The sequence below is a fragment of the Chrysochloris asiatica genome, unplaced genomic scaffold (assembly GCF_000296735.1).
Source record: "Chrysochloris asiatica unplaced genomic scaffold, ChrAsi1.0 scaffold00047, whole genome shotgun sequence".
NCBI lineage: Eukaryota > Metazoa > Chordata > Mammalia > Afrosoricida > Chrysochloridae > Chrysochloris > Chrysochloris asiatica.
In genome coordinates this window covers 13,182,181-13,199,944 of record NW_006408565.1, presented here as the reverse complement: position 1 = coordinate 13,199,944, position 17,764 = coordinate 13,182,181, and the positions used below count along the sequence as shown (strand labels likewise).

Below are 17,764 nucleotides of genomic sequence, written 5' to 3'. Positions count from 1 at the left end.
CTCATATTTCTTCTAAGACTGATTTGTTCTTTTGGCTGTCCACCATATACTTAATATTTCTTGTAATATCACAATTCAAATGTGCCACTTCTTTGGTCTTCCTTTTTCATTATCCGGCTTTTGCACTCATAGAAGGCTATTGAAAGACAATAGCTTGTCACAGGCACATTATAGTCATCAGAGTGACAGCTTTTCATTTTGAAACTTTAAAGAGATGCGTTGTAGAAGATTTGCCCAATGCAATACATTGTTTGATTCCTTGACTGCTTCCACGAATGTCCAAGTAAAATGAGATTTTGGGCAACTTTTCCTTTCTTCATTTATCATGGTATTTATTGATCCAGTTGTTTATACCCACGTGTTAATTACCCTTATAAAGTAGGTTTTGATGTACTTAAAAGGGTAATTAGACTTATCAGCCTTAGACATTTTTCTGCATTATGCTAATTAGGATTTTAGTTCTAAGATATATTTTCATGGTGAACATTGCATAGGTAGTACAGATGGAATTTCCTTTTCTGATGTACTAAAGGACATTATCTTATTTCATTTATTAAATTTATGGTAGAGTGAAGTGAAATCTCTTTAATAGAGAGCCTGTTTGATGCCACCAGTCTTACTTCATTTGGTAATTTCCCGTTTTCTTTACTTTGGGATGTTACGTATTGTTCTCTCCAGGGATTGCTGTGTGAAGAGCAATGTTGTTGAGTGACATTCGAGTCCGTTCAGACTCAAAACTCTGTAGAGGGTTTCCGAGGCTGTAGAGCTCTGTGGGTGCAGAAAGCCTCCTCTTTCTCCCAAGGAGAGCTCGAATACTGACCATGTGGTTTGCAGCCCAGTGCTTACCCCACAGAACCACCATGCTTCAATATGTTGCTGCTGTTGTTAGGTGCCATTGAGTCGGTACTGACTCAGAGTGACCCTGTGAGCACAACAGAACAAAGCACTGTCCGGTCCTGGGCCAACCTCACAATTGCTTCCGCCGCTGTGCCAATCCATCTCGTTGGAGGTCTTCCTCTTTTTCTCTGACCCTCCACCTTACCAAATGTGATATCCTTCTCCATTGACTGGTCCCTTCTGACAACATGTCTAAAGTATGAGAGACGAAGTTTGGCCATCCAGGCCTCTAAGGATCATTCTGGCGGTACTTCTTCCTACACAGATCTGTTGGTTCCTTTGGCAGCCCATGGTACTTTCAGTATTCTCCTCCAACACTGTAACTCAAATGCATCAATTCTTCTACTATCTTCCTTATTCACTGTCCAGCTTTCGCATGCATATGAGTAACCTCATATGAGAATACCATGGCTTGGGTCAGGCATACCTTATCCCTCAAACTGACATCTTTGCTCTAGAACACTTTAAAGAGGTCTTGTGCAGCAGATTTGCCTAATGCACTATATCATTTGATTTCTGGACTGCTGCTTCTATGAGTGTTGTTGGTTGATCCAAGTAAAATGAAGTCTTTGACAACTTCAGTCTTTTATCTGTTGATAATGGATGTTGTTTATTGGTCTAGTGGTGAGGATTTTTGTTTTCTTTACATTGAGATGCAATCTGTACTGAAAGCTGTGGTCTTTGATCTTCATCAGTAAGTATTTTTAAGTCCTCTTCACTTTCAGCAAGCAAGGTTGTATCAGCTGCATAGCGCAGGTTGTTAATGAGTCTTCTTTCAATCCTGATGCCATGTTTTTCTTCATATAATGCACTTTCCTGGATTATTTGATCAGCATGCATATTGAATAAGTATGGTGAAAAAATACAACCCTGGCCACACACCTTTGTTAATTTTAAACCATTCAGTGTTCCCTTGTTCTGTTTGAATGACTGCCTCTTGGTCTATGTGTAGGTTCCTCATGAGCACAAATAAGTGTTCCAGAATACTCATTCTACACAGTGTTTTTCATAGCTTGTCATGATCCACACAATCGAAAGCCTTTGTGTAGTCAGTAAAGCATAGGTAAACATCTTTCTGTTCCAATAACGAACATTAGAATTTACTTAAAATTAACAGTAACAAAACCCCCTAATGTGGAGAAACACTCTAATCCTTTGTTTTAGATACCTTGGCAGTTAGATGGGATTATGTTTAGTAGAGGTTTGTGGCAACAAATGAACAAAGGTAGAATATATTTCAGTGCTTAGCAAGAGTAAGTTATGTTTTAAAGATGGGAGCACTGGCTAATTTCCAAGTAGGTAGATTTTTAAGCTTATTTTTTTGGTTCTTAAATTTTTAAATTGCTGTATTGTAGAATTAATTTAGTATTTAGTTTTGATAATTTGCTCTTGGTTTCTGGGGTAATATCCACATCATATGTTTTTTTTCCTACAGTGACGGTGGGAGGGGAAAACCTTAATTCACAGGCCTGTGCATGCAGTCCAGGAGCTCACTTGGATTGGAAGAAGTTTCCCTGAATAATTGGCTTCTACCCTACCCCGCAACTAATGTTTCTGTTGCAGCAATTTATACATTAAGCAAACAGTTAACGGCGGGCCCATCCTTCCCACAATGTCTTCTCTGTTTTATTCTCCTTCAGAGAGGCCAACAGCTCTTTTCATAAGACTACCCTTTTATACCCAAATGCTCTTGATGTATAGCTCTTTGATTGATTAAAGTCATAATGTTTGTATTTCTCCCTTTGACCTTGGGAGCTGAAGGGTGGTTGAGCTTCTTCTGATACTTGGTGGGAAGGAGAGGGGAAGAAAATGTGTTTGCTTTAAAAACAAAAACAATGCTTTTAGGGACTGGGGTTGGGCCGAGAGCATCAGGGAGAAAGTGACTCATTTAAGTATAACTTTGTATTCTGTTTTTTTCCTATCAATTTGATATTGTCTTAAGTAGCCACCTACGCTTACTGTCCTCAGAATGTTATAACCAACAAGAACAAACAACCTAATGGATTACACGGTGCACAATTTAGAAGGTTTTATATTGAATTACCTATTGGTAAATAAGAATTCCAGTTGCCAAGCAACTTCCCCCCTATAGGGAACTGTTGGTGACATATGAGACTTTAGATAACAGTATCCTAAATTACTTTGGAGTTTAATGGGTCTTCCCTGATGTATGTTTGCTTCAGGCCTCTTATCTGTCTATTTAGTGCAATTAAATGCAATTTATAAGCCTGGGAAATTAGTGATCTGTCTACTTATTCCCTCAAATACCCACCCAAACAAACAATAAGCAAGTATATAAAGATTATTTATCATTTTATGTGGCAATTCTGAGTAGGTGAATCTTTGATATATTAGCCTTTTAAGTATTTTACAAAATCCAATGTAGTTTTAGGCCAGTGAAAGTGAAACAAAAGGACCAATGTTTAGATTGGTGTACAAAGTAAACAAGATTTAAAGAATAAAACAGAGAGAAACCCTGGTGATAAATAGATAGCTGTATAGATAGAATAAAAGAAAGAAAATAAACTATTTGATTATTAGGTAAATTGTCCAAGTTGATAGCGAATAAAAGGTTTTAGAATATTTTGAAATATTTGAAGGAGAAATTAATGGATAAATCCTTTTTTGGGTATGATTTTGATAGGGCCTAAAATCTGAGTTTGCTCAGTTTTTGTGATTGCATTAATTTAAACAATTTGTTAAACTTACAGCTAATATGTAATTTATTAGTTTGTTGGTATGTATACTGTTTTTAAGAGATCACTTAATTTAATGGTGATAAAACATGCCAGTATATGCTCAGAGACAGCTTTTATAATATCTAGATTTCTGTTTCTGTTTTACCAGATTATCTGATTTTAGTTGCTTTTTATTCAAGATCTTTTTTCTAAAGAAAAGTCTTTGGAATCAGGATGTTTGATCATTCTAGTATAATTAATAGTCTTTAAAAATACTCATTACCTCGCCCCATTTTCCTCTGATATGTAACCTGACCTTAAAAAATGATTTAATAAAGGTCACCTTTATTAAAGCTGGTTGCTGCTGCTCTTACGTGCTGTTGAGTTTGTTTCAACTCATAGCGACTTTGTATAGGGTTTCTGAGGAGCAACTGATGGATTTGAACTGCTGACCTTGTGGTTAACAATCCAGGGCTTATCCTACAGCACCACCCCAGTAGCTTTGAAATACAGTTTTATCTATGTAAGTGTTCATATTTGTAAACGGTCTTTGTTGTTTTCATTGTGAATTGTATTGTTTTTCAGCAACAGATACCCTCTTTGTTTTAATGGTTTTTATTTGAATTTTATACATTGAAATTATGTAAATTATATAGGAAAGTATGTTTATTTAGAAAGTTAAAAGTAGTATAGAAGTTAAGTTTAATAAAATTTCATTGTCCTTCCTTAGTCCCATTATATAACCTCTCTTTCTCAACAGTTTAGTATGTACTTCTCACTCCCCTTTTTTTCTATGTAACTCTGTAAGCACTGGATTGCAAACTATAAGGTCAGCAATTCAAACCCACCAGCTGCTCCTTGGAAAACCCTATACAGGGTCACTATGAGTCGGAACCCACTTGATGGCAGTTAATACGTATTTACATTTTGCAGTTGGCTTTTTTTTTTTTAACTTAGTGATAGAAATCCTTCCATATAAAAATGTAGATATACATTTTTTTCCTTAAATTTTATTTTTTAAATGCTATTTAATATTCTCTAGTAAAGATTTTTTACAAATCATTCTCATGTTGATGGATATCTTTTTACACAGCAGATCATTCTTCCAGTGATGCCTTTATGCTAAATTCCTGGAAGTTATGAAGAAGGTCACAAAGTTGGAGCATTTAAAAGTTTGCCCTGTTTTGCCATATTGTTCTTCAAAAGCCTACACCAGTTTATGTTTTCACTCAAGGGAATGTATTTGTTTCCCCACATACCAGCCCTGGTGTTGTGTGTAATCATCCTTAAAATAGGCAAAAAATATTTTTTATTTCCACAGTTTAAAAATGATTGCACAACCTCTGTAGTATTTTTGTTCGTTCTGTCTTTGGAGAGCTTTTGAAATAGCTTAGAGACATCAACATTACTACAGCAGCAGTTTAGAGAATAATAGTGCTATTTCATTACAAGACTAGGTGTTCCTTTGATGGCCTCTACTGCCTCCTAGTGGTTACTCTCGATACTTTCTTTATTTCATTCTTAAGTGCCATAGAGTAGGTTCCAAGTCACAGCAAAGCTGTGTGTAGTTTATGGGGAGTGGTTGGGCTTCTACAGCACCACACCAGAGCAGCCAACTTCATGTGCCTTTGTAATGGTTTGTTTGCACAACTTTATTATCAAATGGCAATTTTTCGTATCTCTAAGCATGGAGTCCCAGTGTGGCACTGTAGGATAACGCACTAGACCACAAGGTTGGTTTGAATCACAAAGTCAAGATCTCAAACCCACTGGCTGCTTCTCAGACACCCTATACAGGGTTGGTATGAGCTGGAGCCTGAACTGGCTCGATGCCACTAAACATTACCTATTCTTTACATTTTTAAAATGTGTATTAGTCAAGATTCTCCATATAAACAGAGTAGTAGGATAAATACAGACAGACAGATAGGTATGCAGTTAGGTAGATAGGTTCTGTTGGTTGATTTCGTTGGTTGATTTCAGTGATTGCTGGAGCTGGCAAATCTGAACTTTACAAGGTTGGGAAGTCTAGGGCAGGAGCAGAAACAGAATTTCTTCTTCCTGTTTTCTGCTCTTCCTTCCACCACCACTCAGTCTTGTCATACTGTGCTGCTTGGTGGGGTGCTGTGATACTAGAAGCTATGCCACCACTATTTCCGATCCCATTAGGCCATGGTTTACAGGTTTCAGTGGGACCTGCAGACTAAGGTTGGGAAGAAGAACCTGATCTTCTGAAAAACACTTGGTCCGTGAGGACCTCCTAGCTAGCAGTGGAACACTGTCTGATACAGTGCCAGAGGCTAACTCTGAAAACACAGCTCAGGAAGAGCTGCCGTCGGGAGCTTCATTTGCTGACGTGGAGTGACTCAAAATGAGAAGATACCTCTGCAGACACCCATCAGCAATGGAAACATGGGATGTACGAAATAATGAATCAAAGAAAACGGAAAGTTGCCAGAAATAAAACGGAACCCTTGAAGATTGATAAGCCTTTGTGTTAGTGAGATGAAATGGACTGGTAGTAGTCATTTTGATTTGTACAGTTATGCGCTGGACTGCAAAGTCGGTTTGAACAGCAAGGTTGGTGGTTCAAGCTCACTAGCTGTTCCTCAGAAACCTTATACAGGGTGGGAGCAACACAATGACACTTAACAACAACAACCACCACGTAATACTAATGTCAGATGACAAGTTGAAGAGGAATGGCATCACATTCATTCTCCAAAAAGACTATTTCACGATCTATCCTGAAGTACAGTATTGTCAGTGACAAGCTAATATCCTCATGCCTACAAGGAAGACTAGTTAATAGGAGTATTACTCAAATTTATATACCAGTCCCTAATGCCAAAGATGAAAAAATTGAAGATTATCAGTAACTTTTGCAGTCTGAAATTGATCAAACATGCAGTCAAGATGCATTGATAATTACTGGTGATTGGAATGTGAAAGTTGGTAACAAAGTAGCTGGAAAATAGGACCTTGGTGATAGAAGTGACACTAGAGATCACAGACATAACAGAATTTTGTAAGACCAACAATTTATAAATTTGGGAATACCTTTTTTTCCAACAACATAAATGGCGACTATATATATGGACCTCACTGAATGGAATACACAGGAATCAAATGGACTGCATCTGTAGAAAGGCCTGGTACTGATTGGAACAGGTCATCAATTGTTCACATGCTGGCACAAGTTGAAGCTGAAGAAAATTTAAACAAGCCACAAAAGGATGTGACTTTATTGCACATATTTTGTGCATGTTATTAGCCATTACCAGTCCCTGGAGAAGGACATCATGCTTTCCAGATACACAGAGGGTCAGCAAAAAAAAAAGAGGAAGACCCTCAACAAGACCAATTAACACAGTGTCTGTAATCAATAATGGGCTCAAATTATAGGAATTGTAAGAATGGCGCAGGACTGGGCAGTGTTTCTTTCTATTATACATGGGGTTGCTATGAGTCAAAACAGCAAACAAGTGAAGCATTATCTTTTTTGTTAAAGGGCCCAGCCAAGCCCACCCATTGCCATGGAGCTGATTCTGTTTTATAGCGGCCCTATATATTAGCGTTTTTGAGTCTGTAAATCTTCACAGGAGCATAAGTCCTGCTCTTTCTCCTTCGAGTGACTGGTGGTTCAAACTGCTGACTTTGCAGTTAGCAGCCCAATGCATAACCCACAATGCCACCAGGACACCTTAAAGGACCCAGCAGTATTACTTTATTCAGATGTGTAACTATATGGATTGTCACCTCACAGATTCAACTTTTTTTAATGGTCAAGTCTTGGTGTGCCGCTGTTGAATAATCACTGAACTCCTAACCACAAGGTTGGTAGTTCAAACCCACCAGCCTTTCCTTGGAAATCAGCCCATATAGGGTTGCTTTGTGTCGGAACTGACTCAATAGTACTAACAAGAATAATTAGTTATCAGTTTGAGTTAATACATTCTGGAGGTGGGGGTGAAGGTGGATTAGGAAGGTAAAGAGATCTACCTGTTTTTATTCCATATTGGTTGTTTCTTTCTAATGACATTTCCATTTCTTCTGGTAGCGTAGTAGTTACAAATTGGGCTGCTAACCTCAAGGTCGGCAGTTCGAAACTACCAGCCTTTCCGCGGGAGAAAGATGAAGCTTTCTGCTCCCATAAAGATTTACAGCCTGGGAAACCCTGTACGGGGTGGCTATGAGACGGAACCAACTCCAGGGTACTTAACAACGACAACAACAAGGGTCACTAAAGGTTTAACTTTCTAGACACACAGTGGTAACTTTGTTTCATTTCTCTCTGAATTTTAACCATGTAGTATCAAAATCTGTTTGCCTAAAGGAACCCTCACTTCAGCATTGTAAACAGAACCACTCTAATCTAACCTTTGTTTTCTCTGAGCTTTTCTTTGGCTTGGTTTCTATTGTTGTTAAGTCGGTTCCAACTCATAGCGACCTTGTATTGGGTTTCCAAGGGGCACCTGGAACACAGACCTTATGGCTCGCAGTCCAGTGCTTATCCTATAGAGCCCCATCAGGAGTCCCTTTTTGTATTATTTTTGTTGTTGTTAAATGCCTTCAAGTCAGTTCTGACACATAGCAATCCTATGTAGGGTTTCCAAGGAGTGCTGGTGAGTTTGCACTACCAACCTTGCAGTTCAAACCAACCTTGAGGTCCAGCGCACTATCCTTCAGTGCTACACCAGGACTCCTTTTTGTATTACAGGATAGTGCAAAAACTCCAAAAAGAAACCCTCTGACTACAAGTGTTCTATTTGGCTCTTCTTACTGGAGTTTCTTACCACATCCTTGCTAAATCTAAATATTCCTGGTGCGGCGCAAGATTAACATTAAGGACAAGAATCTCTGTCTCTGCTTTAAAAGATTTGCTTCTTTTCACCCATTATCCCAGTTTCAGAATAAACTGCTGGCCGAATGGGTAAGCTCCTGTATGGGACACTTATCAATTAGTAAGATTTTACAGATGACCACTCTCTGAAACTGTTGTTCTGTTTGGTTTATAATGGCTAGTGTTCACGTAAGCATTTGGTAAACAATTTTGAATGAAAAAAAAAAAATCATGCTTCTATGTTGAGGTCTCAGTTTCTTTCTTAACAGCATTCCCCTTTCTTTCAGCATTGGAGAGAGGTCTCTTGAAAACACTGCAGAAACTGGATGAATATCTGAATTCTCCCCTCCCTGATGAAATTGATGAGAATAGTATGGAGGACATTAAGTTTTCTACACGTAAATTTCTGGATGGCAATGAAATGACATTAGCCGATTGCAACCTGCTGCCCAAACTGCACATTGTCAAGGTAGGCCTGTTGTGTTAGATGTGCTTTCAAGTTGCCATTAGACCTAGTATTCTGGTTACTAAGATCATGCTTCATTTGTGCTTAAATCTCTCTCATTAGCTGATGTTTGACGAATGTTAGGTGCCAACAGCTCGGCTGGGTTCTGTCAGGGAGCAGCTTGCCGGGTCTATCTTCCACCGAGCTACTGTGTGTGTTCAAACCACCAACCTTTCTGTCGACAGCTGAGTGCTTAACTGCTTATACCACAGGACTCTAGAATATTTGACCAGGAATCTTTAAATAATATAACTTAATGATGATTAGATACTATTTGAGACACCCTAAGTTAATTAAGTAGAAAATTATGTCTGGCAGATTGAGGTATATGAAGAAATGGAATTATTTTTTTCATGACTGCATAAAAATATAAAGATGTAGCAGATAATTTTGCAATGGAATTTGATACACTGACTTACTTTGTCATATTCTGTTCTACGATAACCCAGCCTTTTCTATTCAAGGCAAAAAAAAAAAGACTGCACATTTATTACATGAGATTCTGTGGTAAACACATTGCTAAATAGAATAATAATGAATACTAGTTGTGCAATTATGTCTATTGTAAGAAAAACAGAGGTCTAAAATAATGTGTGTTCCAGTGATTACACTTAGCTGTCTGTGTGGGTGTCCAGGGAAGGCATCTGTAATCACTGTCACATTTTTGAATCCCTGGTGTGCAGTCCTGGTCATTAAATCAGAATGAAGGTGACAGGCACCTTTTCAAATAGAAGCAATTCTCAGAGATTTCCAGAATTAGTAATTTGCTCTAAAACCGTAGAGATGGGAAGTAAGTCTGTTAACTTTTTATCTCTTTTTATTTTAGGTGGTGACCAAAAAATATCGCAACTTTGATATCCCGAAAGAAATGACTGGCATCTGGAGATACTTAACTAATGCTAACAGTAGGGATGAGTTCACCAATACCTGCCCTAGTGACAAGGAGGTTGAGATAGCGTATAGTGACGTAGCCAAAAGACTTACCAAGTAGAGTGGCATTTATGAGAGCCATGTCTTCACATCTTCCCTTAACAGAACTTGCTTTCCTAACAGACTGCTCCTCTTCCTTTAAAGTAGAAACTCTAATTTACATGAATGTGCAGTTAATTCAAGATTTAGGATAAAGGGATAGACAAGGTATAGTAGCTATCTGAAAGTATACACTCCTAAGCAGTATTATTTTAAAATTCTCTTGACCTGCCTACCTTCCCTACCCATAGCCTCCTCTCTGCTCTAATTTGGAGACACTCCGTCACCAACTTTTCAGTTTAGAGGGAGTTTATTGTCATTCTGGATCCCTCACTGTTGGGTCCATTCACTGTGTACAGATGGCAGGATTTTTGAGGTGCAGTGTTTAACTGTTAAAAATAGTAGCCATAATTTCATTAGTCAGCCCCAAACTGGTGCATAATGCCTAGTACAAGGACTATTTATGTATCTTTGGAATCTTATCATATTTTGTAAGAGTATATGAAAGGATTGCTACTGTATCAGACATACTCTGTTTCAATTTAGTCTGTCCTGGATATGTACTAACAAATAGTACCACAGAGAAGAGAGCCTTTTACGACACTCACTACAGTTTATGCTATCTTACTTTGTAGTTGGATTTTTATTTTTGCCTGAAAGCACCTATCCTTCATACCATTTCTAACACTTGAGCTCTAAGTGCTCAAGACCTTCCCCTAAGCATTTTATCGTTTGGAGAAAAGCCCACAGGCATCTGATATGGTCACTCTCAGCCTATTGTTTGCTCTTCGTGTTTTACCTAGTGCCATTTATTTGGAACATTATTGTTTTTTTCATATTTTGTTTTAATTGTTAAAGTTCCTTTTTTAGGTAAGCATAGACCTTTGCTGTTTGTAGATTTGGAGCATCACTACAAAAGCTAGTATTTAGTTGATTTATCTATAGCAGTGCAGTGATTAATAGTGTACAAATTAACACTTAAATTAACCTAAGGGTGGGTTTGTCAAAATATCAAGTAAAGTTTTGTTCCTAAAGTGTATTTAATGTAGATAGCTAATCTAAAGAATGCATTATCCATCCTTTATGAAATATAAGGGAAGTCACAGAGATCACCAACTTTTCCATTCCATCCTTACTTAATGTTAGACTTTGGGTAGAGGGCTCTTTACTCCCTGTGGATTGAACTGTAGTTGTAATGTGGATGTATTTTCTATAATTGTGTCTAATCTTAGTTATTACATGTCTATGAGTTAACTTATATCTACAGCTATATTGAGGAATAGCACTCTACATAATTCTTGTCTGTTTATTTAAATCCGATGTCCTAAAACAGGGATTCTTTGTGTTCTAATAGGGGATGTCAAACTTGGTGAAAATAAACAAAAATTTCTATGTATTTATTCATTTTATTTTTAAAATAGATTTTCTAAATATTACTCCAAAGACTGGTTGTGATTATAATACATTTTTGGTAAATTTTTATACTTGTTTAAGAAGTGCTAATTCCCACAGGCTGTTTCTGGAAATTTGAAGTATATTGTTTATAAAATTGCAATATTTAGCCCTTTTATATGATAACATGTAGTAAGCACTGACTTTATGGAGGTAGTTTGACTTTTCTAAGCATTACTGCATATTTAAACCTATTAGTAATTTGCTTGGTCTAGAAAGATAAGAAAAGCTCCATGTTCTATCCATTTGATTCAAGGTGATTCCTTTGTCTTTTCTTAGAACTCCTTATTGCCAGTCCCAAGTTTCTGACACCTATGTGTTTGTAGTGAAATGTTGGAAGGATTGATCTGGTCTCCGCAAGAAGTGTGGTCAGGTGTATCAAGCTGATTACTGAGGAGTTACATTGCAGTCATGTCTGTGAGTGAGCGTAGCATGTGTGCCCCAGTACAGAGGCCAGAGCATCACTGTTCACTCACTTGAATGGAGTGCTGACTTGGCATTCAGGTGACATGGAGCCTTGTGGCCTCACAGTGTGACAAGGATTTAAGAGCAGGGCTGTCCTTCCCCATGAATAGTGGACTTCGTAGTGGAAAGGGCTACATTCCTCAAAATACAGTGGTGAAAAACACATTCTGAAACACAATTGGGAGGTTTATTTTCACTTTGGATATTGTTCTCTTAATTATTTTTAAGAGTATTCTGTAAGTGTACTTCTTTCTAGCTGGATGTTCAAGGGAGGCATAGGTGGTAGATGTCACTCTTTGCTTGACTGTGATTTTGACTACGATGTAATTATTTTTATCTGAAGAAAGAGTTTATTATCAGGGGAGATAGTTGAAATTGAGATTGGCATATGGACAAAGTCTGGGAAAAAGGATGTCCTTGCATCTTGTTTTTATATCGCCATGTATTTGTGGGAAGATCATAGTCATCGGATATGGATTCTATAATTACCCAATCAGTTTGCCTTCAAGTGTCTGAAGCCTTCTTTCTCCATTTGAGTGAGGAGATTGTAGTCTGAATGTAGACTGCACTATTATCTAAGGAAAAACTCTATACTCTTTCAGTTCACATAATCTCCCTACCTTTTGTTAATGTTGATGGAATTTTTTATATAATTCTGCTATCTTCTTTAATTAGTACTGTTAACTTGTGATAGCATTCAAATAAGATCTTATATTTTGGTAGCCTTGGCTTTTATGATAGCTAAATCCTTGAGCAATCTGTACATTTATTCTTACACTAAGTTGATCAATTTGAGAATTCGACATTTTTACTTCTATTGAGTTTTGAATCTACCATTGCATGTGGATAGCTTTTATTTCTGTTTACAAAAAAAATCAATTTAGAAAATGCTAAAGTAAAATGAGAGAAAATAGATATGTATTTTTTCAGGTATGTTTTGTTACACATTTCATTAAGTTTAATGCTTAATCATTTTCTTACATAGACTTTAATCAGTAATTGATTAAAAAAGAGGGAAACATTCAATAATGCCCCCCCCTTTTTTAAATCCACTCTTAAAAATGATCAAGGTTGGAATCTAAAAATTAAAAAAATCACATTTTTATCAGTGGATAAAATTCTCAACTCCCCGAGTTATACTGTTGATGAGAACTAGAGTATTTGATTTAGAGTTACTTGAAAAGGCACACAAAAGCTTATTGTCGAATGCTTCATATTTTCTTTTCTCTTTCTGGAACATCCTACACCAGTATATTGGTGGCAGCTATTGTATTAAAAAAATAAAGTATATTTTCTCTATGATAAAGGATTCTTTTTTCCCCCCTTGATGAAAATAAATAACGACTTGGGCTAAAAGTGTTTTGAGACTAATTTTTCCCCCCCTGCAAATGGAGGACTAAACATATTTAAAAGATTAAAGGAGGTGATTCATATGATCATCTCAGTAAGTACAGAAAAGAATTTAATAAACGCTTTCAACGGGACCAGAGGTAACTTTGTTTTAACAAGTTTAAAGACGTCATCAAGAGTCTGTAGCAAATGTTGTACATGAAGATGAACAAAAGACTTCTCGTTAAAGTCAAGAGTAAGGTTGGTTTACTCTCTATTACAGCTCCCGTTCTTCTACTCTCCACTGTTCTTTATTAGAGATACCCTGACCAAATGTGGTTTGAATCGCAAGGATGGTAGTTCAAACCCAACAGTCGTTTCTTAGAAATCCTAGACAGGGTTGCTGTGAATAGAACTGACTTGAGGACACTTAACAACAACCAATGCAATAAGACTAAATGTAAGGAATGGCTACAAAGTGACAAACTGTTGCTATTTGCAGAGGAAAAAATCCCAAATAACCAACAAATCTTTTAAAAAGAGACTTGCTGAATACATGATTGAGGAACATAATTGACATATTACTACTGACTAATATTACCAATGTTACGGACAGAAATGGGTTACTTCTGGGGCAGGACAAGTGGGTGACAAGGAAAAGGGGTGAAAGATTAAAAATATACTTGCTTGAGTCATTAAAAATATATAACATGAACATACTACCCATTCTAAGAAAAAGTGCATTAAAAGATTTAATTATAATTTACAAGGAAATTAGAACAAAAAGGAGTCTAAAAATTCCCATTGGAGGCATTCGACCCCAAATAGCTAAGGTGTATCTGTGGGTAGAAGATGTGGGGGAAAAGCAGTTATCTAACAAGATTCCGAGGCTTATTAAAAGCTTATAATAATTGATGTGAAGGATATAGTTGGTCACAGCAACATATAACGCTTTTGCTGCAACAACCTGAAAAGACTGGATTGTTGTTGTTATGTGCCGTTGACGGTTCTGACCCACAGAGACCCTGGACAGGGTTTCCGAGGAGCAGCTGGTGAGCTTGAACTGCCAGCCTTGCAGTTCAAACTTTGCAGTCACACTAGGACTCCCACAGCGCCACACTAGGACTCCGAAAAGACTGGATTAACTGGATTAGAACGTCTCAAAATACCAGAGAACTCTGGGAGCAATAAAGGCTAGACAAATTGTAATTTCAGAGGTCGATTGCTACTCTGGTTCTTTTCTCCCTGGAATGCATTTGCTTAATTTTGGGGCCATACTGGTGGTTGGAAGGAGCTCTGGTAGCATAGTGGTTACAAATCAGGCTGTGAACCGCAAGGTCAGCATTTGGAAACTGCCAGCTGTTCCCCAGGAGAAAGATGAGGCGTTCTGCTCCCGTAAAGATTTATAGCCTCAGAAACCCTGTACAAGAGTCACTATGATTCGTAACCAACTCCACGGCACACGGCCACCACCATTGGTGGTTGGAGTTGGCCCATGCAGAGGCGTTCTACTAGAGTAAAGACAATTAATGCTTTGGGATATAGTGTACACTGGAAACTTGAGGCACCCCAAACACGAGTGGTTTTCCTGCAGAACATTTGCTTAACTGCAGAGCTGTACTTGGCATGCTTGAAGCTAAGCTTAAGGTTTCTGAAAAGTAGAAATCATCCATAATTTCTCAATAATAAGAGAAAATTTTTATTAGAGGGAGGAGTCTGCCCCAAACGGAAAGCAGCTTGGTTGCCTGAGGGTGGGAGGAGGGATTGACTGCAACTGGGCATGAGGGTTTTATTGGAGCGATGATGGAAATAGTTTAAAAAGGGGTTGTGGATAAAGAACTAGTGTCTAGGATATATAAAAGTCCACTCAACAAAACACCCAATTGAAGAAAAGTAGGCCAAGGGTTTAAACATTTCTTGAACAAATGAGTAAGCATATAAAAATAAGTTCATCATGAACCATGAGGAAAATGCAAATCAAAGTAGAATGAGCTCTAACTTCCCACCCACTATGTAAGAAAACAGTAATCAATAAGATGAACAGTAAATGTTGGCAAGAATGTGGAGAACTTGGAACCCTCATATATGGCTGTTGGGAATGCAAAATAGTGTCAATGCCTTCGAGTTGATTCCAACTCATAGTGGCACTGTATTATGTTTCTGAGGAGAGGCTTGTGGATTAGAATAGCCAACCTGTGGCTAGCAGTCCAGTGCTTATCCTACAGCGCCACACCAGAACTCTAGAGCTGCCATCATTGTTAGGTGCCATCGAGTGGATTGGAACTCACAGCGACCTGTGCAACAGAATGAAACACTACCCGGTCCTACGTCATCCTTAAAATTGTTAAGCGCTTATGCCACTGTGGCAATCCATCTCGGGAGTCTTCCTCTTTTTCAATGACCCTCCACTTTATCTAGCATGATGTCCTTCAGGGACTGGTCCCACCTGATAATATATCCAAGGTACGAGAGAGGAAGTCTGGTCAGTCTGGCTTGTGAGGAGCATGATGACTGTACTTTCAAGTCCTCTTGGTTGTCAGCAAGCCTGGTTGTATCTTCTGTATATCGCAGGGTTTTAGTGAGCCTTCCTCCAGTCCCAATGCCATGCTCTTCATATAATCTGGGTTTTCGGATTATTTGCTCAGCATGTAGATTGAGTTAGTATGGTGAAAGAATGCAACCCTGGTGCACACCTTTCCTGACTTTAAACCATACAGTGTTCCCATGTTCTGATCAAATGACATCCTCTTTCTTGGTCTATGTACAGCTTCCTCGTGAGCACAATAAAGTGTTCAAGAATACTTATTTTTCACAATGTTGTACATAATTGTCCACATAGTAGAAAGCGTTTGCATAGTCAATAAAGCATAGGTAAACATCTTTCTGGTATTCTCTGTTTTCAGCCAAGACCCATCTGATGTCAGCAATGATACCCCTTATTCCATGTCCCTGTTTGAATCTGTCTTGAATTGCTGGCAGTTCCCTGTTGAGGTACTGGTACCATTTGGAGGGGCGTGGGGAGTGAGTGAACGGTTTACTTAGATACAGCTTTACTGAGAGCTGCTCCTAGGAAACCCTATACAGGTTCCCTATGGGTTGGAATCGACTCAATGGCACTTAACACCAAGTGGAAAGTTAAGACACCCCCCATCCCCCAATTAATGTTTGCTTATTGTGGTGTCCCCAACACTTCTTCCCCAAGGGCTCAGTTCTGCAACTTGTCAATGCAGACCACTAGCACAGCCCCCAGGGTCCTCCAAAGGCATCACCTTTGTAGATGTCAAGGTACATGTTGAATGCCTCCCTGTTGCAGTTTCCATCAGGAGTGAAGACATTTGTGGAAGGGCCCATCTACATAGATGGCAATGATAGAGTTGACATTCTTGGAAGTATTGCTACCGAAGGTGCAGATGCAGGCTCCATTGGGAATCTACATACTGTCCAATCATAAGACCCCAGCTTGCCCACAGGAACCAGTGCAGAGCGATAGTTAAGGTAGGTGTCCTTGAGAGCGAAGATGTAGACAGTGCCCTTATCACTGGAGGCTCAGAGGAAAGTCCTGGCTGAGGTTAAGGCGGTAAAAGGCAGGGTCAGTGCCTCGGTGCAGATCCACCAGTTTCTCCTTGGACTGTGTGTCAAAAAGGTGACTTAAGGGTGCCTTTCTGGGAGTCTGAGGCCACTACATTGCCTGGCTGGTTCAGCGACACACAGGCAACGTCACTCTGATGTGCATTGATGGAGCAGATGATCCAGGCTTGGTGCTCACAAGCTGCAGATTCCCACACTGTGTCCAGGGAACACTAGCAGTTGCTTCTCCAGGCTGGGGCAGAGGTTACAGAGCCCTTTGGGGTTGTCCTGAGTGTCAAACAACTTTTGGGGATTGTCATGGAAGGAGTACACATAGATGGGGTCCCTCAGCACTAACACAATCCTGTCGTGGGGCATATGCACAGCCAGCCCAGGCTTGTCCTTGAAGTCATTGCCTTCCTGGGCATCATCCCAGATCAGCACTGCGGAGATCTCTGAGAACTTGGGGCTGCTGCCACCGCCCACCAGAGCCGGCAGGTTGGAGCAGTGCAGCATCTCCACCAGGCCCATGCTGGCCACCTGCTCATAGTCTAGATGCCCCATCACCAGTGGTGCCACATTGTAGATGCGCATACCTGACTCCATGGCACAGCAAAAAGCGCTCTGATCTTGGTTGAAATGAAGGCTGGTAACTCCTCAAAGTGGTTGCTAAGTTACGGTCCAGGATTGTTCCCCTCTCCTCTGCACGTCCCCCATCCGGGTCCTAGTTCTCGGTGCTGTACACCTGTTGCATTTATTTTTGAGGTATCTTTAGCAAAATTTTACTCTCATGTAATAGTAATGATTTTGTCCTGTGATTTTCTCATTCCATTGGGCCACCTCTGAAATGGATACAAATATCTCTTCCAATGAGTTGGCAGAGATGAGTGAGTGCCTCCAGTGGTGCATCAGTTTGTTGAAAGATTTCAGTTTGTATTCCATCAGTTCCCAGAGCCTTGTTTCCAGGGTCTTCAGTGCACCTTGTACTTCTTGCTTCATTATCATTGACTTTCTCTTGAAATGGTTGAACACTGACTATTTCTTTTTGGTAAAGTAACT

The 17,764-nt window shown here is 39.0% G+C and overlaps 1 protein-coding gene and 1 pseudogene across 1 annotated transcript in view; one reads left to right on the top strand and one right to left on the bottom strand.

Annotated features, from left to right (window-relative positions):
- Positions 1-9,931, top strand: part of CLIC4 (chloride intracellular channel 4) — a 103,285-nt gene extending 93,354 nt beyond the window's left edge. The window contains exons 5-6 of the mRNA XM_006862286.1: positions 8,706-8,887; positions 9,750-9,931. Coding sequence (XP_006862348.1) covers positions 8,706-8,887; positions 9,750-9,914 — 347 coding nt within the window. The 3' untranslated portion in view covers positions 9,915-9,931. The remainder of the gene's footprint in view (positions 1-8,705; positions 8,888-9,749) is intronic.
- A 6,441-nt stretch (positions 9,932-16,372) lies between these two features.
- On the bottom strand, positions 16,373-17,422 carry LOC102841453 (annotated as a pseudogene).
- Between the last annotated feature and the right edge of the window lie 342 nt (positions 17,423-17,764).